This window comes from Hevea brasiliensis, chromosome 3 (genome assembly GCF_030052815.1).
Source record: "Hevea brasiliensis isolate MT/VB/25A 57/8 chromosome 3, ASM3005281v1, whole genome shotgun sequence".
NCBI lineage: Eukaryota > Viridiplantae > Streptophyta > Magnoliopsida > Malpighiales > Euphorbiaceae > Hevea > Hevea brasiliensis.
The window spans coordinates 11,370,945-11,394,232 of NC_079495.1; the positions used below are offsets into that span (position 1 = coordinate 11,370,945).

At 34.2% G+C, this 23,288-nt stretch overlaps 1 protein-coding gene across 1 annotated transcript; it reads left to right on the forward strand.

Annotated features, from left to right (window-relative positions):
• Positions 1-509: 509 nt before the first annotated feature.
• LOC110654608 (ribosomal RNA-processing protein 12) lies at positions 510-22,549 on the forward strand. Its single transcript, XM_058143866.1, has 18 exons — positions 510-1,112; positions 1,226-1,772; positions 2,893-3,144; positions 4,222-4,313; positions 4,634-4,844; positions 6,505-6,686; positions 6,831-7,058; positions 8,491-8,672; positions 9,391-9,484; positions 9,583-9,639; positions 9,733-9,867; positions 10,559-10,627; positions 11,211-11,324; positions 12,258-12,419; positions 12,506-12,634; positions 12,788-12,889; positions 21,434-21,513; positions 21,699-22,549. The coding sequence occupies exons 1-18, from the start codon at positions 594-596 to the stop codon at positions 22,069-22,071; spliced, it is 3,528 nt and encodes a 1,175-aa protein (XP_057999849.1). The 5' UTR covers positions 510-593; the 3' UTR covers positions 22,072-22,549.
• The last annotated feature ends 739 nt before the right edge of the window (positions 22,550-23,288 follow it).

The window sequence follows — 23,288 nt, forward strand, 5'->3', positions numbered from 1 at the left end:
ATAAAGGCAATATTATATTTTTAAGTGTTTTTAATTACTAATTTGGATAAAAAAATTATTTCATTAAAACTTTGTTTGGGAAAAAATATTTGAAAAAGAAAAAAAAATTCAATTTTCAAACAATAATATTATTTTTGACATAATTTTTTTTAAATTAATTTTTTTTAAAAAAATTGAATTGTTTTACCTATTAATTTTTAAATATAATATTAATGAAAAAATAATTAAATTAAATTCTCTTAAAATTTTAATTTTCATAATGAAAAATATAGTTTATGGACGGATTCATTTAGATTTAACACAAATAGACTGACTTTGAGCAGAGAGATTCAAACTTGGGTTTAATATATTTTTAGTTACTCAACCATACACCATACCGGATTAGGCTCGCAGGCAAAGGGATTGATTTGTTAATTATGTTAAACTACAATGACTAAATTGTAATTTAATAACTTTTTCAAATTTTTGCTAAAAAAAATAAAACTAGTAATTTGCCGTTGAAGTCCCTCCCCATACCTTAAACCCTGCTCATTGTATCCCCAACAGCTTTCTTAAAACCCTGAACTCCTCAAAGAGAAAAAGGAAACACTGCCATGGAGACAAACCTTGACAGCCACTTAGCAGAAGAACCTGGACATGAACCAGAAATTTCATTCAAAGATGACTCCGATATCTGCCAACAACTATTATCCCGCTATTCCACCTCTAAAGCCCCGCACCACCGCCACCTCCTCGCCACCGCCGCCGCCATCCGCTCCATTCTCTCCGCTGAGGCCCTCCCCCGAAGTCCTACGGCGTACTTCGTTGCTGCGATCGATAACCTCTCCAATTCCGAAAACCTAGATTCCACAGCGTTTGCGGCGCTCTTGTCGTTTGTTTCGATCGTGGTGCCCTTGATTCCGAGCAAGGGGATTAAGGGCGATAAGGCGAGCGAGGCAGTGAAAGTTTTGGTGGGAGTGGCGGAGAGAGATGGGTTAGGAGCGGCAAGTGTGAGTGGCTTGGTCAAGTGTTTGGGGGTTTTGATTGTTGGGTTTTGTGATTTGGAGGATTGGGGCTCTGTTAAGGAAGGGTTTGAAACTGTGCTTAAATTCTCCATTGATAAGCGGCCTAAGGTACATACATTGCGTTAACTAATACAATTATCAAGGAATAGAGTGATTAATTGACAATGGGTGTGATTTGTTAGCTTTATTGGAAAATTTAGTTCTCTTGTTCCTTGCTTCAGGTCAGGAGGAGTGCTCAAGATTGCCTTGAGAAGGTTTTTAAGTCTCTTCGGTCTTCCCCTGTTATCAAGGAGTCGAGCAAATTGGTTCTGTCGATGCTCAAAAGTTACATGCCTATGGCACTTACAATGAGTGAGTTGAAGATTATTGAGGGGTCTAAAGATGAAACATTATCAAAACCTGGACATCTAGAGGGTCTCCATATACTGAATTTGCTGAAGCTTACTGTTCCATATCTCTCTGTCAAAATCAGTTCAAAAGTTCTGTCCGAAATACTTCAGCTCATGCATTCTCAGTTCACAGCACTTACAAGGCATATTTTTAAAATTTTTGAAGCATTTTTTGAGACTTCTGGAGAGCAAGTTATCGGCCCACAAATGGAAAACATTATAAAATCTCTTTCTCTATATGTGTCTTTTGGAGAGAAGAACCCAATGGACACTGTCATTTTTGGAGCAACTTTGTCAAAAATTGCTTTGGATAAACTTGATGCTGGAGGATCGAGATTGTGGGTAAGGAATGTACCTAAAGTTTGTGGTTCCATGGCAGGTATGCTTCTTGTTATTTTATTAAATCTAGATGTCTCTCTTTGCTTGTGTTTGTTTGTGTGCTTAAATATAATTCTTGTGAGATTGATTTGTTAATTGTCTTGCATTGTATTTTGTGCTTAATGGTGGGTCTCATATCATCTATTTTTTAAATATTACGTCATTTTCCTTTAATTTTGACCAACTCAACCCCGCCACCCCACACCCCAACACACACGCACCAAAAAAAAAAAAAACGTAATGCCTTAAGGAGTTGCTAGATTTACCATGCAATTTGTTTTAAATAGAGTTGAATGGTGAAAAATGATCCATATAGCCAACACCAACTAATTTGGGATTGAGGCTTAGTTGTTGTTGTTGAAGGTGCTTAATTTATTTTCAAAATAGTGTGCACTTGTTATTAGTAATTTTTACATGGTTCCAAATATTTTGTGTTTTTGTTGTTAATTTTTGGCGGGAGTTCAAATTCCATAATGTATCACCTTGACCATTCATGTTACCATCTGTTAAAAATCAAGGAGTTCCTTTTCAATTATATTTGCACAGACCATAGGGATTTAGTGGCATATCAAATTCCATAATGTATCACCTTGACCATTCTATGTTACCATCTGTTAAAAATCAAGAAGTTCCTTTTCTATGATATTTGCACAGACCATAGGGATTTAGTGGCATATTAATAACTTGATCAACATATCATTTGCAATCATTTCAATCTGCAATATTTGATCCTTAAAATCATGAAAATACTTCTTAAATTTAGTTTCATGTGAATTTACTCATATTTTTATAGATTTTAATTTTGTGTTAAGTGCCACTATTTCTTAAAAATGATGAAATAAGCATTTTAGGATTTAGCAGCTGTAAAGCGCAGACAGAAGTGTTTGATGGTAATTTTGATGTGATATTGCCCAATGAGCAACATGTAAAAGACAATGCTGCATTTAATCTTATTCTTTTTTCAGTTTCCTTTCATCTAGTCCCAGGTTTATGAGTTTTTTTTTTTTTTATGCAATGGAAATTTGTTGGCAATGATGATTTCTCCTGGTTTTGTACGCAAGATTGACATTTTGGCCATGCAATTTTAGACCCTCTGATTCATCATAATCATTCTGACATAGGTCTTTTGACTTGGGAGACTACCACTGCATCACAGGCTTCATGCATCATTAAAGAGATAATCAAACATTTTATGGATCAGAAAAAGCTCTTGCTTGATGAAAGCCAGTCATTTGAAGATGTAAGTCAAGAAAGCGAAGAAGCAGATATGATAAAATCGACATGTGCTATCTTTGAGAATACTCTGAGCTCATATGATGGAATTCCGAATGAGCATCTTTTGGAAGTCATATCTGCTTTATTCCTGAAGCTTCGTACGTGAAATTTGTTCTTTTGCTGATAGAATTTTTAAATGATTTTATTTTCTAATTTTATGACACAATTATGCTTGCTTCAAAGTTTCAAACTGCCTGACAATGTCTTAATGTCTTAGTAGTATTTTACAAAGAGGTGAACTTATATAATGCTGAGTATCTGGTGTGCACTATAAATTTCTTTATACTCTTCTGGGGTCTGAAATTTGTCAATTTTTAACTCTTAGATGGCCATTTTGCAATATTTGTGTGCTAGTGTGATTATGGAAGTGTCAGATTGCCAAAATTTGGGTTTAGTTAGAGATTATCTTCAGGCTGGTTATTATTTTATCATGTTTTTTGTTTTCTCTTTTAAACTATTTATGATGTGTTTTTAGTGTTCCTTTCTAAGTTATGGCACACATCATCAACTTGAGAGATGCCATGCATGTTCTTTTCATCTCTTGTAATGCTATAAAAATTTTGTTATGTTAAAACAGCAAAACAAAGAAATAATTTATAAAATGAGGGACCAACATTATTAGGTTCAAGTTCCCCTGAGTGCCATTTTTGAACCAAAATGTCCAAAGCTACATCCTCCTGCCCTGGTATTGTGAGTCCTTTGGAGATATATGGTTCAAATAAAAGCATTTGATTTTTGGATTCTATTTGATTGCTACTCGATTGCCTTTTCATGGTAATGATAGGAGATAAATCAAATGAGGTTTCTTCTTTTGAAGTTGATTTCTGGTATGACTGTATGATTAGATCATAACCAGAAGGAAATCCTAAAATAAGCCTCGACTTCATCAGTCCTCATTTTGAGCTTGCGATCCCCATGTGCCCTCTTGAAACCATCATTTCTGCTTCTACATGCCCATTTAAATGTAATGCAATGAAGTTTTTATCCATGTATTCTCCATTATTTACTTTATATTAAATTCTTAAATTTGGATTTGTGGAAAGAGATTTGACACATTCTGTTTTTCTTTTTTTTCTTTTTTTATTTTTTGGAGAGGGGGTGGGTGATGGGGGTTGGAGAGGGGAGGAGGTGGGGGGCTTAGAACCTCTGATACTTATTTGTATATTTTGTTGTAGGAGAGGGCTCATTTATCTTCATGAAGAATCTTGTTCTCAAGCTTGCCAACTTGATGAATCTTGTCAGCCAGCAGAAATCTGACACAGAACATGTAAGTGTTTGTAGTATTTGTTGGGAGCTACTACTCATAAGCCAAAGCTATCTCAAACATTACTTAAATCATTGTTGTGAAATGAAACTCATATCAGCTTTGAGTTGTTTGAAAGATGTTTAACATAATCATGTCATGTCACATTGATAGAGTATGTAGTAAGAGGAATCATGGTAAATGTGAGAAGCTTTATAATGTTTTCCTTTTCAATGTAGAGTTGGTCTATGTAGATATGTGTATTTATTTTGAGTGGATAGTATATAATATCCTCCAAATATCGTCTTCTGACTTGATTACTGTCCTTTTATTAAACTTTGCAGCTTCAGAATTGCATTGGATCTGCTGTAGTTGCCATGGGGCCGGAGAGAATCCTTACACTCATACCCATCTCTGTTCATGTTGATAACTTTACTTGTTCCAATGCCTGGTTGGTACCCATATTGAGGAAACACATTGTTGGAGCATCACTAGGGTATTACATGGAGCATATTGTGCCTCTTGCAAAATCCTTCTTGAAAGCCAGTCGTAAAGGTATATCCTGATATGTGAATATAGTTACTGGATTTGAATTAGGTGATAATTGTTGCTAGAAATCAAATTTACGAAGATTATATGCTAGGAACATAGATAGAAATGTATGTCTCTGTGTTCATACCATAGTTGTGAATCAAGAATTGAATTGAATAGAGAGATGTGGTAAACATTTTCAAAACAAATTAAAAATAATATATTTTCGTGCAAAAAAACTAAAATATATTAGTATATTTTAGTAAATATGGAATAATAATGTGGTTTGTAATTTAGTATAAAGTAATTTATTCTTATATAAATTAAACAATAAATGTTAAATACATAATTTATATAATTAATATTTACAAGTATTAAATAAATCATATAATATAATTATAACCATTGATTAATGAGTGGAAAATTTTATAATATATTTTTTAGAATAAAAATATTCTGTGGTATGTCTTTTTTACAATATAATAGTATATTACAGATGCTAGTGCAAAGTGTGAAGGGTGGGAAACTCCAGTAAAGTTGATCAAGAATAAAATAATATTAAAATTTTTGTGGCAAGAGAAAAAGGAACTAGCTGTAAGCAGTAGCTAACCTGTCAAACTTTAACACAGTAAAACAATAAAAGTAGAGAAACAGAGATGAGGAAAAGAAACACAGCAAATACCTTTTGAGATTTGGGTGGGTTGCGACTCACAAGCACACACATCGGTCTGATGTATCCCAAAAAGAAAAAAGAAATGCAACATTGGAGTGGGTTGCAATTCACAATCACACACTCCAGTAGCGCAACAATTTCTTCTGGGCAAGTGGAATAGGAGTAGAAGAAAAGACATGCACTCATCTTTTGTTTGCTTTAAGTCTAGGAAGTAAAAAAGTTGGAGGTTTTAGGTCTTCATAGTTATTTTGAGATTTTTTTTAACCTAATGGGTCTTGTATCCTTAAACCAAGAAAATCATTGGAATCAACTGATTTGCATCGATTCTATTGATTCACTATCGATTCGGACGATTTGGCGCCGATTCATATGTTTCTTCGATTCACCCCCTAGATTCGAATCATTGGAGGGGAGAATCAAACTGATTATTTGAATCGCAAATTGTACAATTTTAACAACACTGGTGCATACATGCTTGTGCATGCCACCTGCACTACCTACTTGCCACTTGCTAAATGTAGACAAGATCAGCCTTTTTACATAGTTGTGGTTTGTAAAGACACAATGTTTAGTGAGGAATTCTGGAGGCCTAGAAGCTTTGGTGAGGTTTGTTTTTCTACAAGCACACTTCTCATGTAATTTAATTGTTATCTGTGACAGAAGGTCAGGTGGCATCAAATTATCCAATCATCTCTACCACATGTCGATTTCTTGATTAGATACTGAAGAGTTTGATGCTTTTGTGATTTGGTCTGGTCTGAAATATCCATATGAATTAATGCAATGATTAGTTGGTGATCTGTAAACTATAGCTGATAGGTGTTTGGCATGTAATCGTATCTGGGCATATAACTTATTTGGATCTTAATTAGTCCAATGAGTTGTTTGAATGATAAAGCATTTTCAGTGGATCTTTCTGGTTTTTGTTCTACAATGATTTGCAGCGACATGAAGTTTGCCAATGTTAGTAATTTATTTAGTTCATTTATTTCATTTCTCTCTTTGGTCCAGTTAAAAAGTCAGCAGTTGGTGAAGATCTGCAGGCTTATGCCCATGGCCTTTGGGGATTGCTCCCTGCCTTTTGTCACTATCCTGTTGACACTCACAGAAAGTTTGGGTCTTTGGCTGAACTTCTTATCACCTTTCTGAAGGAAGACCCTTTCATGCATCAAAATGTTGCTGTAGCCTTACAGGTAATCATTCATTCCATTTCTGGTCAGAAGGACCAGGGCATTTATTTGTTGTCCTCCTAGTTCTGGCTAATTGTTTATCACTGTTATCATTTATTAAGCATTTCCTCATTTGCATTCGCTTTTTTTTTTTTTAATTTTTTTTAGGTTCTTGTCAGTCAAAATAGAAGTGCAATTATCTCTAGAAATAATGCTAGAGAATCTCATAGCAATGCAGTGAAGGATACTCTTTTGGAGTTTAGAAGCATTCCCACTTATTCAAAGAAAACTGCAACCAAAAACATCAAGGCTTTGGCATCATGTTCCACCGAGCTGCTTCAGGCTCTAGTGAACCTATTTGTCAATTCTCTACCTGAGAAGCGCTTATATATAAAGGTTTTGTTCATATTGTACTCTTTTTCTGAACTGTTTAGCAGTTTTAAGTTTTGACATTTTGATAGATATATTTTGCTCTCTTTCTTTTGTGCATATCAATGTTGTTTGACAAAGATTTCTACTACTTTCTTCTGTATATTGTGGTCTACAAATTACTTAGGCCTCCTGTATTTGACAGGGTATGTTCTTATTTGGAGTTTTGGACTGAGAATCCAACCTAATCTTACAGAGGTATATTTTGGCAGTAATTGGGTTGGGTTGCACTGCTCTCCCTTGGAAATAGTCTCAGTTAATTTGATTTTGGTTTGTGCCAAGTGAGACAAAAGCTTGATCCATTTACTAATTGGAGCTGGATGGAGATGGCCAAGTTGTAACCTGATATGGGCATGGCTGCCCCAGGTTTTAGGTGAACTTTATTATTTGTTTTGCTTAAAGAAGTGATACCTGTCATTGCTTCTTTCAAGGAAATTGTGTGTGACACTGCAGCTTTCTCATATCAGCTGTAGATTGTTCAACAATCGCTTATTATTAAAACTTAGAACTATGTGTGTAGATGCACTGGGTGCTTAAGCCTATTTTTCATAAGACCCCAGTGATTGCAATTTTACTTTTCAAATCTCTTGTTTCACAACTCAACTCAACTCAACTCAACTAAGCCTTTATCCCAAAAATTTGGGGTCGGCTATATGGATTCGCTTTCTCCACTCTAAACGATTTTGGGTTAAATCCTCAGAAATGTGTAATGCTTCTAGGTCATGTTGTACTACTCTCCTCCAAGTCAATTTAGGTCTACCCTTTTTTTTTCTTTCTATCCTCTAACCTAATGTGCTCTACTTGTCTAACTGGAGCCTCTGTATGTCTACGCTTCACATGACCAAACCACCTCAATCTCCCTTCTCTCAACTTATCTTCAATTGGCACCACTCCTACCTTTTCTCTAATACTCTCATTACGGACTTTATCTAGTCTAGTATGGCCACTCATCCACCTTAACATTCTCATCTCTGCAACTCTTATCTTAGACGCATACGACTCTTTCAGTGCCCAACACTCACTACCATATAACATAGCCGGTCGTATGGCTGTACGGTAAAATTTTCCTTTCAACTTATTGGGAATCTTGCGATCACATAAAACTCCCGTGGCACGTCTCCACTTCAACCATCCGGCTTTAATCCTATGACTAACATACTCCTCACATCCCCCATCTCAAATCTCTTGTTTCACATGAGGATTAAATCCCTTAAGGGTGCAACTTTCTCTTTGGTGAATGTTTCCTTTAACTATCTCAAGCATGTTTCTCTTTTGGATTGTTGAGTTGTGAGGTTGGTTGATGGTGCTCTTATATACTCATACTATTCTCTTCTGGTTGATGTGATACAAATTATCAGTAAGGTGTAAGATTTTTTTTTTCCCTATCTCATCTTCTCAGGATGCTATTGGATGCTTGGCTTCTATTACTGATTCTTCTATCACCAAGAAAATTTTTATGTCATTGCTGGAGAGGTTTCAACTTGCGAATGGCAGAGGTGAATTTGCACAGCTGACAAGCTGTGGAGATGAATTGATTGACACAGAAGAAGGCAGTGTTGTGAAGAAGAAAGTTGTAAAGAGGTAAACTGGAAAGTTTTATTCTGTCATACTCAAGCAACCCCAACCATAATAAAATAAAATAAAATAAAGAAAACACAACTGTAGGATGTCTAGGGGAAAATTAAACAAAGTAAAACGACTAACCTAACATAACAGGAGTAGAATCTAGGGATCATTCTTCTCAAGATAGCCTTGCATTTTCTTGTGTCAGAATTGCAAAACAGAACTCAGGATGCATAATTGCTTGAACTTTATTCACTGATAAACTAATTATTAAGTGTTACAAACATTGATGTTTATATACTCAAATAACTCCAAACCTTAATTGGTTGGACTCCTAATCCATCTGAGATTTGGATTCCTGTATAGAAACAAAGGTCCTTCTTAATTTGACCACTAGTGACTAGACTTCTAATAAAACTAAAGATATGAACAAACTGAATATAAGCCCTGACTTAATTCCATTCTGAAGGCAAGCTGTTGCTTTTTGTGGTGCAGTACAAAATTAATATTGAACTTTAGGTTGGTGACCACTTAATTAATAGTAAGTTTTGGTTTCTCTCTCTTATAGGGTCTTCAATTAAAGTGCTGATTTACCCTTGCTTAACTAGGAATCACATCATTATCTACTGTTTTTTGGCTCTCTCTTACTTAAGAAGCACCAATATTTAACCAAATCTGCTTATAAACTACGGAAAAAAGTGTCAGGAGTCCCTTGATAAGTTTATCAAATGTACAGGTGTGTGATAATGGAGCTAGCAGCTTCTTTTGTTGAAGGAGCCAAGGAGGATCTAATCAATCTGTTATATAATTATGTTGTCCAAGTCTTTAAGGTAGATTTAACCTTGACATCATCACTTTTTTTCTTGGAGATTCTTTTGGTGCAGATTAATGCATTCTAAAGAATCACTTATGAATGCTTTGTATTTAGGAAACTGATGTGACTGGTCAATGTGGAGCATATCACACTTTGAGCAGAATTTTGGAGGTTTGTGCTCGCATCTTGTTACACTCAAATTGTTACTTATAAAAGCTGCTATATTTGGGACTTTCCAACTCTCTCCTATGTGTTTCCCTGCAGGAACATGCCTGGTTTTGTTGTTCTCAATTTGTTGAGCTGATAGAGTTGTTACTTGGCCTGAAGCCTCCAACTGATATTGCATCTCTAAGGAATCGATTTGCTTGTTTCCACATTCTCATGGTTCACACATTAGAGGTGAGGATCCTCTCTTTTTCTCCTCTTTTTCTTTCATTTCTTTTTGTACTCAGTCGAGAGTCCCTAGGGAGGGCCACTGCCTGCTATATGCTGTGTATACAAAGGAGATCAGAAACAAAAATAAGAAATGAACTTGCTATAAATCTTCTTCTGCAAATAAATAGGAACTTTTCCATGTTAAGCTATAAAAGTTTATTGTTGCAAAAATAGCAGTAGGAATAAGTACAAAAGTGCAGATGAGACCTGCAAATAATGAAATAAATAAAGCACTCATAGTCATGTGTTTCAACTGGATCTATCTAATTGTAGAGTGAGAGTAATACACTATCAACTAAAATGAAGACTGGTAAACTCTTGACACAAAATCCTACTACAGCCACTTGCTGCTGTTCTTTCTCTCACAAGAATGACTCTAATCTCTAGAAAAGGGCTTTGCTGTTAGTAGTTAGTTTCAATGCAAGACATCTTCACAACAGTTGTAATGGTTTGTTTATACAAACTTTATTTTTCATGTTTTCCTTTTTTTAATAAGTAATTAGAAGGAAATTATGATTGCCACAAGACATGATGAAACATGAAATGAGGTTTTCTAATTGGTATGTGGCTATGAATAAACTAGGCCTAATAATATTATGTCAAAGAATAAATGGAGGTTTGAATTTCTATTAATTTCTTTAAATATTTTGTGCAGATAAGCTCGGAGGAGGATAATACAAAGGCTTTTCTTATGCTCAATGAGATCATACTGACTTTAAAGGATGTATGTGCTCCAAAAAAGGAATCCTATGATTATTGTTTCTTTTATTTCCTATTTCCAGTTAGAAATAAGGAGTCAATGCACTGATAGACTGCGTGTGTTGAGTGATTTATTTTCAGGAGTTTGTTATGATAGTTTTCCAAATTTAACAGTAATCTCTTCATGCATTTTGTTTTTATGTTTTAGCCTTCCATGTCAAAAACTTACTCTTGGCGTGTGAAAATAAATGATGCCCACTTGTCCACGATGTTCGTTGCTTTAATTTTTCTCATAAAAGATATAATTTGGTTGGTATGTTTATAGCTCATTTTTTCTTAATGATTTTTTTTTATGCTACACCTAAATTGATATTCAGGTTCACTCGTGCTGTTGCTTGCAATTTTAGATAAACAAATTTAGATCATTTGGTAGTAACAAGTGTGAATTGTAAATTTGTAAGCGTCTGATATTTTTGTCGTTATAGGGTGTGCAATCACCAAATATCATTCTTTTACAAAATATGGTTCACAAGTGAAATTAATTATTGAGCCCACCATACTAGTAATTGATTAGATGATAATGTGCTGTTTTATTCTTTAATATGTAGGCAAAGGATGAAGCTAGAAAAGTGGCTTATGATACAATCCTCATGATAAGTTCTGCCTTCAGAAACTCATCAGATGCGGGTTCTGGTGAAGCTTATCACAAACTGATCAGCATGGTTAGCGTCTAACTTATGTTGCTTTATTAGTATTGTTGTGAAAAACTTCATTATCTTTTTGCTCCTTTTCTACATTATTAATATTGTTATGTGAAAACTTCATTAGATTTTGGCTTCTCTTCTACACTTTATGGTATTTATCCATATTGCTTGTAAAGGCTTGATATTAGCTGGTGGGGCATCAAATGTTGGGAGTAATAGTTTTGGAAAACTATGGAGACTGGAATTTTCTTATCGTTGATGACCATGATTGAGGTTTTCTTCTAAGGAAAAATTGGGAGGAAAGTGTCTCAAAAGAGTCCAAGACAATTATTCCAATTTAACCAGAAAACAACCAAGCTTCCTTTGGTGTAAGCGTGAGAATGTTTCAGCAAATAGTCTAATATTGCACTTCATTTGGTCTTTTCTGCAAGTTGTATTTCTGATTTTAGGCAAGCATGATCCAAATGTGCATGCTAATCTCTTTTAGCGCACAGTTGCACTAAATTGATTGATTAATTGATAAAAATAATAATTAGGCAAAAAATGGCTGGGGATCTCTCTGCCCAAATCTTTTTTCTTCGTCAGCATGGAAAGGTATGCATTTCCTCAATTACTATAAAAAAAAAAAAAAAAAAAAACCAATGTGGCACCCTATTGTCCTGTTTAATTTATCCACACAATGGCACTTTAAAACTAAATGCAATTTGCTGTTGACTTGTTAAAGTAACAAAAATATTTTGGGACGTCCAATGGAGGAAAACACGGATTAACAACCTAGGATTGATAGACTACTTGATTTAATTGAAATCTAAATTTTATCATATGATGTTGTTGATCTACTGATTTTTTTCTTATGGGATTGCTGTAATTTCAGTGATGATATGAACTTTTACATTGTTATGGAGCTAGAGACTACAGCTGTAGCTGCTTTCTAATGATCTTAATTTGCAGATAATGGGTTATCTTTCGGGTCCGTCTCCTCACATAAAGAGTGGAGCAGTTTCTGCACTGTCTCTACTGGTGTACAATGATGTAGACATCTGTCTTAAGATCCCTGATCTTGTTCCCTCCCTGTTATCTCTGCTGCAAAGCAAAGCTGTGGAAGTCACAAAAGTAAGTATTTGTTTCCTCTCTATGAAATTAATATTCTTTCCTGTTGCTCTTAATGCAAGTGAACTGATTAATACTGCATTTAACAGGCTATTTTGGGTTTTGTGAAAGTACTAGTGTCATCCTTGCAAGCTAAAGACCTGCAAAATCTTCTATCAGACATCACCAGTGGAGTTCTCTTGTGGTCATCTATCTCTAGATTTCATTTTAGATCTAAGGCATGTGTGACTTTGGTTCTGTGTTTTCACTTACAACAATAAAAATAAAAATAAAAACTCTCTTGATGGTTAATATTGGTCCTACACATATATTTATGTCTTTGTTCATGTCTTTAAAGGTTTTCATGCATGTGAATGTTTATTTGTCTACAGGTGACAGTCATAATGGAGATCATGATGCGGAAGTGTGGTTCTGCTGCAGTTGAGTTAGTTACACCGGACAAGTACAAGGGTTTTGTCAAGACTGTTTTGCAGGTCCTTTCCCCTTATCTTTTCTGCTCTTTCTTTGTAATTGTTGCCTAATCAATTTTGAGTTCATTTTTAATTTCTGGAACATTCATATTTCATTTTAACTTGCCTTGTGTAATATAGTTCCTAAGATTTTTTTAACCTGAAACAGTCAGGCCTTGTAGTATAGCAAACAAGATGTTCTTTTATAGGTTGTGTTCCCATGAATTGCTGGAGCATTGTTTGTGGAGACAATTGACAAAATAATCTATAAGCTATATATTGGTTGATTTAAATGATTATAGCGTTCTCTTTTTTCTTCTCTGTGATGTCTATTTTCTGAATCCAATTTTCTATTAATTCTCAGTTGTCAATATCAATAACAATAAGCTTTCTGGTAAAATACCCAAATCACGTAGGTACATGTAGACTAATAATGAACCCTACTTCTCCTAGGATTAGACATCCCAAAATAGAAAAACAACAAACCAACACTAACTAGGAAAATACTAAACCTAATGGAATTCTTTAAATTTTTCTCAATAACAATAGAATTCTTAAATAATAGAAATACTACTTCATAATTAAATTTCCTAAATAATAGAAACTTACTTATTAATTTTAAGATGAAAAATTAAATCAAAATGAATTTTAAATTTAATTTTCTTTGACTGCATAATTTTCCCTAGTTGAGAAAACTTTACCTCAAGTTTTTTATTGTACTATCTTCTTAGATGGTTGCAATGAGGTCAACACAAAGAACTCCATCTTTCCTTACATCCTTGGAAACAGTGTTATCAAGGCGAAAGGTGACACAAAGGCAATATGGTACTCTATGGCCTTAGGCGAGAGGCGAGAGGCGAGGCGAGGGCTTTTTTGAAGCAAGACGCTATAAATTTAATTGCTTAAATTTTATAGAAAGAAAAAAAGGGGTAGACCTAAATTGACTTGGAGGAGAGTAGTACAACATGACCTAGAAGCATTACACATTTCTGAGGATTTAATCCAAAATCGTTTAGAGTGGAGAAAACGAATCCATATACCCGACCCCAAATTTTTGAAATAAAGGCTTAGTTGAGTTGAGTATATATATATATATATATATATATATATTCATACTTTTAAATAGTTGATAGGTAAAAAAGCATATTAAAAAGAAAAAAAAAACATTATTTACACTGTCTATATCTAAAATAAGAGAAATTGAAAGTAGTGCATACCTGTATTTCCAGTTTAAGTATAAGATAAGTAAAAAGTAAAACAGTAAACTAATTAACAACAAATTAACAATGCTCATATAAATTAAACAATTAATTAATAAGAACAAAAAGTAAAATCATCAAATTAATAATAAATTAATAATACCATATAAAATAAACAACTAATTAACAACTAATGTCTAATTAACAAGATAAAAGTAAAACTAATTTCTAATTAACAAGACAAAAGTAAAACTAATTAATCTAATAACAATAATAAGAAGTAAAAAGTAAAGTAATTAACAACAAATTAATAATGTCCATATAAATTGCACAATTACTTACCAAGAACAAAAAGAAAATAATCAAATTAACAATAAATTAATAATACCCATATAAAATAAACAACTACTATCTAATTAACAAGAAAAAAGCAAAATTAATCAAACTAAAACTAATTAACAAGAATAACAAATAAAAGGTAAACTAATTAATAACAAATTAACAATACCTGTATAAATTAAACAATTAATTAACAATAATAAAAAGTAAAAAAATCAAATTAACAATAAATTAATAATACCTATATAAAATAAATAATTAATTAACAACTAATGTCTAATTAACAAGGCAAAAAGTAAAACTAATCAAATTAACAAGAATAACAAATAAAAATTAAACTAATTACCAACAAATAACAATACCCATATTAATGAATCAACTAATTAAACAAGAATACAAAGTAAAACAATCAATTTAGCAATACCCATAAAATTTAAATAATTAATTAACAAGAATAAAAAATAAAATAATTAAATTAACAACAAATAAATAATTAATTAATAATAACTAATTAATAATGAGGAGAGGGGAAAAAAAAAGAAAAAATAAAAGGGGATTGCTGGAAGAAGAAGGAGAGGAGAGGAGAGGAGAGGGAAAAAAAAAAAAACAAGTGGTCTACGTAGCAAGGAAAGAAGAATAAGTGGAGAGGGAGAAAGCCAAGGAGAAAAAGACGTGAGAGAGAGAGATCGGAGAGAGGAAAGAAGAAGAAGAAGATAAGAGAGAGAGAGAGAGAGAGAGAGAGGGCATACCTGTTCTGTCTCGGTCGCGAGCGTGAGGTAGAGGAAGCGAGTAGCTCCTGTTGTCTTCGTGGTGCAGCTCTTTTGTTGGCATCAGATAAGTGGTAGGTTTATTAGGTTTTTCATTTGAAAAAAAAAAAAAACTTATTGTTGCTTTGCTGAAGCGTCGCCGGCCTGAGGAGTCGCCTTCGCAAAGCCCAGCCAGGCGTTCCAGTCGAGGCGACAGAGGGGCACCTGGCCTCGCCTAGCGCCTTGCTCGCCTTTGATAACACTGCTTGGAACCATCTTATAAGAATCAATTTTGGCTTTAATCTTTGATTTTCATCGCGCAAAATCCCACTGAAAACACAATTTGTATTTGTGATCATGCTTCAAATTTTTCCTTCCTAAATGGATGTCAAAATTGAAATCAAGATAGTTGGCAAGGTTTGGTTTTGTCAAAAATTGCTGATGTGATAGCCTTAGGTGATGTGGTAGTACATCGCCAGTGGTCTAGCTATTGTTTGGGTTTGGTGGTGGCGGTTTGGTGATTTGATGATCAAATAGTGGTGGATGATGGGTGGCAGTAGCAATTGCTTAGGCAACAAGAAAGACTAATTGCAAGAAATATTCTAAGAGGAAAAAAAAATCCATATTTTTAGAAAAATTTCACAAAAGTGGTGTTTGTGTGGCAAATTGGTGTGCAGATGTTGGTGGTTGGTTTATGGGTGGTAGTGAGGGCTAGAGAACATAGTTATTAAAGGCACAAGGCACAAGACACAAGACACACTAAGGCACCAATTGGTACTAGAGCCTAGGTACAAGGCACAAGGTGCAAGCGCGTACGTGAGTGAGGCGAGGCATAAAAAATTTAAAAAATAAAACATAAGATAATTGACTATATCAATATCGTTTAATATTTAACGGCCAAATAGACAAGTAACAACATTTTTGCAATCCACATAAATAAAACTAGATTATTATAGATACAAATGTAGTATTTTTCAAATTCTAACTAGTAAATAAATGTGAATAACAAATAATCCATTAGAATTCAAATAAGATAAAAGCTGAGAAAGCTTCGTTTAAAGCCCTTGCCCTCAGTAGTACTAAACAATAAGCACAGAGCCATAGATAAAAGGCCTAATACCCAAAAGAAATGAAGGAAGCACTATCAAGACAGCATATGCAGCAAGATTAACTCCCCAGACCTGAGCATGTAAAGCCATGGGTTGCTACAATCACAGTCTTTATTCAAAAAAGCGCAATGGGTACTAACAAAATAGCGAATTCAGATTGTGGATATGAATTCAGAAGTAAAGAACTAAGAAGAAAAAGAGAGGAGGAAACAAGCAGGAGCAACTAACCAAATGTAGGCAGAGACCCATGTCTTCTTCTTCTTCCTCCTCCACATAGTTATTAAAGGCTCAAGGCGAATCCAGTGTTATCAAAGGCGAGCAAGGCGCCCAGGCGAGGCGAGGTGCCCCTCTATCGCCTCGACTGGAACGCCTGGCTAGGCTTTGGAGTGGCGACGCCTCTGGCCGGCGAGGCAAGAGGCGACACCTCATCAAAGCAACGGTAAGTTTTTTTTTTAAATGAAAAAACTAATAAACCTACCACTCACCTGACACCAACAAAAGAGCCGCACCATGAAGACAGCAGCCCCGCTCTCTTCCTCGACCTCACGCTTGCGACAGAGACAGAACAGGACTAATAGGTAGGCCCTCTCTCTCTCTCTCTTATCTTCTTCTTCTTCTTCTTCTTCTTCTTCTTTCCTCTCCGATCTCTCTCTCTCACGTCATCGTCTTCTTCTTTCCTCTCTCCAATCTCTCTCTCTCACGTCGTCGTCTTCTTCTTTGCTCTCTCCGATCTCTCTCTCTCACGTCTTTTGCTCCTTGGCTTTCTCCCTCTCCACTTATTCTGCTTTCCTTGCGTAGACCACCTGTTTTTTATTTTTTCTTTTTTTTTTCCCCTCTCCTCTCCTTCTTTCAGTAGTCCCTTTTTATTTTATTTTTTCCCCCTCCCCTCCTTATTATTATTTATTTATTGTTAATTTAATTATTTTATTTTTTATTTTTGTTAATTAATTATTTAAATTTTATGGGTATTGCTAAATTGATTATTTTACTTTGTATTCTTGTTTAATTAGTTGATTAATTAACATGGGTATTGTTGATTTGTTGGTAATTAGTTTAATTTTTATTTGTTATTCTTGTTAATTTGATTAGTTTTACTTTTTGCCTTGTTAATTAGACATTAGTTGTTAATTAATTATTTATTTTATATAGGTATTATTAATTTATTGTTAATTTGATTTTTTTACTTTTTATTATTGTTAATTAATTGTTTAATTTATATGGGTATTGTTAATTTGTTATTAATTAGTTTACTTTTTACTTGTTATTCTTATTAATTAGTTTAGTTTGATTAATTTTGCTTTTTTCTTGTTAATTAGATATTAGTTGTTTATTTTATATGGCTATTATTAATTTATTGTTAATTTGATTATTTTCTTTTTGTTCTTGGTAAGTAATTGTGTAATTTATATGGACATTATTAATTTGTTGTTAATTAGTTTACTTTTTACTTCTTATTATTGTTAATTTTTTTTTCTTTTTAATATGCTTTTTTACTTATCAACTATTTAAAAGTATGAATTTATATATATATATATATATATATATATATATATATATATATATATATACAATTTAAGCAATTAAGGTTATAGCGCCTTACTTCAAAAAGGCCATCGCTTCGCCTTTCCATAGAGTACTTTATCGCCTTAGTGTCGCCTTTCGCCTTGATAACAATGGGCGAATCAAAGCACTTGGGCGCAAGGCGCAGGGACGCGTTCGAGCGAGGCAAGGCACATAAATTAAAAAAAAAAATCGTTTAAATTAAAAAAAATGTAAATATACACATGATATTTGTGCACATAAATAATTTATTATAACATAAACCCAATTTACCTAATCGCAACATACAACCCAATTTATAATAACATAATCCCAATTATAATAACACATTAATAATTTATAATACAACATACAAGATACAACCACTGTTATCAAGGCGCGCCCCAATGAGGCAAGGCGCAGCCCCAGGCGCCTCGGGGCAGCTGAGGCGCACCACCTCACTGAGGCGCACCGAGACGCGCCCCAATGAGGCAAGGCGCAGCCCCAGGCGCCTCGAGGCAGCTGAGGCGCACCACCTCACTGAGGTGCGCCCCAATGAGGCAAGGCGCATGATAAAAGGGTAGGTTGCTAGGTTTTTTTTTTTTTTTTAAGCTTGTCCAGCAGCCAACAGCCAGCAAAAAAGAAAAAAGAAGAAGAAGAAGAAGAAGAAGAGGAGTGAAGGGAGAGATCAAACAAACCTAGTATGTATTTTTTCTTCTTCTTCTTCTTCTTCTTCTTCTTCTTCTCCTCCTCTCACTCTCCTCTGCTCTCTTCCCCTGTGCTGCATTTTTTTCTTTTTTGTTTCAGTGTTTCTTTTTTTTTTTTTTTGCTGCCAATGCCATGCTTTCTCTCTCTCTCTCTCTCTCTCTCTCCCTTTCTTGTGCTGGGTATTCTTTTTCTGCTTCTCTTTTTTTTTTTTTGGATTGCCATACTCTCTCTCTCTCTCTCTCTCTCTCTCTCCCCTGTAGTGTTTCTGCACTGCACTTTCTGTTTCTGTTTCTCTTTTTTTTTTTGGACTGCCATGCTCTCTCTCTCTCCCCTATAGTGTTTCTGCATTGCACTCTCTGTTTCTGCTTCTCTTTTTTTTTTTTTTTTGGACTGCCATGCTCTCTCTCTCTCTCTCTCTCTCTCTCTCTCTCTCTCTCTCTCTTGCAGTGTTTTTGGACTGCACTTTCTTTTCTGCATTTTTTTTTTGCTGCTATGCTCTCTCTCTCTCTCTCTTGGAAGATGAGTATGAGAAGGATAATGAAGATGATGAAGAAGATGATGAGGATTTTGATATTTCTATTGATGTGGATTGAACAGTTAATAGTTTACTAGTTTATTAAACTTTAATTTTTAGTAGTTTTTTTTTTATCTCTTTTAGATTATAAACTAATTATTACTAGCATATTTGTTAGTTATTATTATATAGTTTTATGTTACTTGAGGTGTGATAGCATAATTATAATTTTTTTTATTTTTAATATATATTTTTTTATATTTTGCCTAATCGCAACATACGCTTATAATGCACATTAATAATTTATAATACAACATACAACATAATCCCAATTATAATAACACATTAATAATTTATAATACAACATACAAGATACAACCCAATTGAATCAAACATAAAACTAAAATCTAATAAGAAATTTAACCCAGAAAGCTAATAAAAGAAATTTAGAGTAACAATATGACATCATACTTTCACAATAAAGAGTAAACAAATTAAGAAATTTGGACAAAAAAAAAAAATTAAAAGCAAACCAGCATATGAGTAGAAGAGGAGCTGGAGATCAAAGGTTAGCTTCTTTTTCTTCTTTTCTTTTGTTTTCCTCACCTTTCCTTTTGTGATTGGCGACTGGGTTTAAAACCAAGAAAAAAAAAACTCCGAATTTTTCTTATATACTTGCTTGGCATCAAGATTTTAAATCATGGTCGCGGTTGCAAGTAATGGAAATGGCTTGTCACTACACAAATTTTTTTGAAAAATTTGCTAAGTTCATGAAATGCATACATATTGAAAGATATAATTAAAACTAAGATATACAATTACATAACAAATATAAACATATCTAATAAAGTCATTAAGTTCATTATTTTTATACATCATTAATATATCCATTGTTTTTATGTAGTATGAACTAATTTATACATAAATATATTTATTAAATTCTTTGATATTATTTTTTAATTATTTATGTATTTACCCAAAAATGATTGGAAAAAATTCTAGGAATTACAGAAAATAAACAATAACTCACTTTTTGATACTTTTGAACTCAAAACTTTGTATAAGATTGAAGTTGAAGAACTTCACTTCAGTAGATTTGATTGTGGATGTGGAGAAAAAAAAAAAAGAGAGAGAGAGCTTGTAGCTCAACCGATTGCAACTAATGGGGCCGGTATCTTTCCCTAGCTCGGCCCCAACTGTAAGGAATCCCCTTTTTTTTTGAAACAGGAGAGAGAATGATGAGTTTGAGAATTGAGAGAAAATGGCTGACATTTGAGACTTGAGAGAAAGTTGAGACTTTGAATGACAACAAATGACTATTGAATGGCAAGTGAAAACTGAAAATAAAGAGAGAGAGAGAATTTATGCCCTTTAACATAATAATTGAATAAGCTAAAGAAGAAAGAATCCCTCTGCAGCAAATCAATTTCACTTTCACATGAATGGAGCCAGCCATGGAGGTGAAGTAGAGGTGAAATAGAGCTGGAAATGCAAAGTAGGTTAGGTAACGGCGTTATGTAACGGCCAGTAACGATTACGCAATGGCTGTGGCAGCTACAATTTTTAAAACCTGTTACGCAACGACAGGTGTAACGGTCACGCAGCCCAAAAAACCTATAAATAACAGCCATTACATAATTTAATGGCTGTTTTTTGAAACCATGCTTGTCATCACATGGGGGCGCGTGGGTGTGGCTGAGTGCCTTTCACTGCCTGAGGCTCAGACATGCCTTTGATAACACTGTTCCTCTAAAGGTGATACAAATTAGAAGGCACCTCTTCCCCCTCCTCTCTCTTCCTTCCTTCCTTTTCTGCCTTATAATTAGGGCTGATTGGGCTTGACCTTGGTGCGCTTGGTATGGATCGCCCACCTTTTGGTTGGTGAGGTACTAGGAGAGTTATTGTCGCGTCTTGCACCTAGGGCACATCTATGCTAGAGAAAATGCAAGAAGGATGGCATGCAAAGTATACATACACACACACACACACACACACACACACACACATATATATATATATATATATAACCAACAACAACAACAAAGAAAAGCCTAGATCACAGGTAATATGGATCAAAAAGTGCTCTGCTGCCAAATTCATGTAGAACACAAAGAACACTCCAAATGGAAGAGAAACAAATCTCATATTTTCTATTAATTTTCAATTGTCAATATCGATAATAGTAAGTTCTCTTGGAAATTACCTAAACTAAGTCGGTATTTATATATTAATAAAAGATACTAATATTAGTAGTAATTATTTAAATTACAGGAATTGCATTGTTGGATATATTCCACATGGATTATTAATATTGTTTAATTTTGAAAGGCTTCTATATGCGTAAAATTTTTAGGTCTACCTTCTTAGTCACTTATAATGCAAATGTTACTTGATTCCATGCCCATCTTGTGCAGAATCGTCATCATAAGTCTACTTCCAAGGAAGCTGGATCAAGTGATATGGAAACAATGCCTGCAGATTCATCTGGGAAGAGGTCTGATAAATCTGTCCATTTGTTTTACTTCTCTTTGGATACTTCCCACTGCACAGGGTTATGCCTTATTTGTTCTTTTAGTTCATCTTTTACTTGCAGACCTCCCCCTTGTCCTTCTCCCGCTTAAAAGAAAGAAGGGGGGAAAAGACTGATAATATGTTTTAATTGAACTTGTGTCATTCTAGGATGAATAAGCAGAACAAAGAATCAGGTTCTGTGGCTAAGGAGAATGGTTCAGTGCATCATAGGAAGAGAAAGAGAGAAAATAAGGAAAATTGGAGCCCTCCTTCCTCGAGGGAGCCTCATATACCAAGCGGTGATGGCCGTGTACCTAAAGGAAGTAAGAAAGCTAGGCACTCTGAATATCAAAAATCAACAAAGGGTCAGTCAGCAGAAAATAAGAAGAGGAGGAAGTTTGTTAAAGAGTTCACAAGTGGTGGGAACAAAAAGATGAAATGGAGGAACACAAGCAAGAAAGGTGAAACAGCATTTAATAGACCTGCGACTACCTCCAAAGTACACAAACACAATAAATTTGGGAAGAAACAAAAAAACTAGTGATTCATACGGCACTCCATGTACCTGGATCTGCTTCAAATTGTACAAATGCAGTAAGGAGTTTGGAAAGAAGCAGAACGTGAGACTGACCTATCGTGAAATGAAGACAGCCAGTTGCTTATACATCTTTGAAATGAATTTTGTGAAGTCTCACCTGAAACTGCCGTATGGCCAGAGAGTTTCTTTCGGGGAGAAGTATTTGAAGTTCAGTTTAAGCTTATGTTTTTGTCAGAGAGCTCTGTATTTGTAGAATCATGGACATGAAATATCAGCAACAGTCGTCTCCTTGAAACAAAATGAGGACTGCAGGGTTTTTCGAATTTCCAAAGCAGCAGTTGGCTATATGTATGATTGTTTACGAATCAAATACACTGGACTGAAATCTTATTGATGTCGACAATTCTTTTCAATGATATATGATGCAGTTTGCACAATCTTGGGAAATGATTAGAGAGACTGTTTGCTTTGCTGGGCTGCATTGTGTTCCAATTAAACAAGCAATCTTGGGGTAATATTTTTACACTAGCAGGTGAAATAAGCTTGGAGATGTCCTTTTGCATAATATTGAGACCATCTACTGAGCAAAATGCTTAAGTTGATAAACTACTTGTTTTGGTTTGCTTAATTAGAGAATAGAATTGCTTGTGCTATTAGTTGCTGCCATTGCATCTCTGAGACTTGGCTCTGATCATATCATGGGATATATATCTATTATTAAGAATTTTTTTTTTCTTTTTTGTGGTGTGGATTAAAACTGAACATTTGTGAATTGAAGTTAACTAATGATACAGCGTGAAGCTTGAATAGAAGCAAATTCCATGCACACAAGTGAAAATAAGGAGAGAAATTTTTACTGAATTTTTATTAATAACAATTTGTCTCCCAAATTACATGTAAATAAGAGTATTTATAGATATTAATCTCCTAAACCTAATAGAAATGTAAAACTACTAAATAAGAATTTTAGATAAATTAAAATACAATAAGAAGATATAAATTGAATAAGAAAACTAAATCATAAATAAAGTAGGAAAACATTAATAAGTCCTAAGTAAAGTAAGAGACTTCCTTATTAATTCTAATATAATCTCTACAACTATTGGAATTCTTTACAAGACATCCTAGATAAATTAGGACTACTAGAAATTAAAATTAGTTAAAAAAAAAATAAGCTTTGCCTTGTTGTCTAGGCCCTGCATTATACTCCCCCACTTGAA

Coding starts and splice junctions, on each gene's coding strand:
- LOC110654608 (XM_058143866.1), top strand. CDS start 594: ATGGAGACAAACCTTGACAGCCACTTAGCAGAAGAACCTGGACATGAA. Junction 8,673..9,390: donor AAGAAGAAAGTTGTAAAGAG/GTAAACTGGAAA, acceptor TCAAATGTACAG/GTGTGTGATAATGGAGCTAG. Junction 9,485..9,582: donor ATGTTGTCCAAGTCTTTAAG/GTAGATTTAACC, acceptor CTTTGTATTTAG/GAAACTGATGTGACTGGTCA.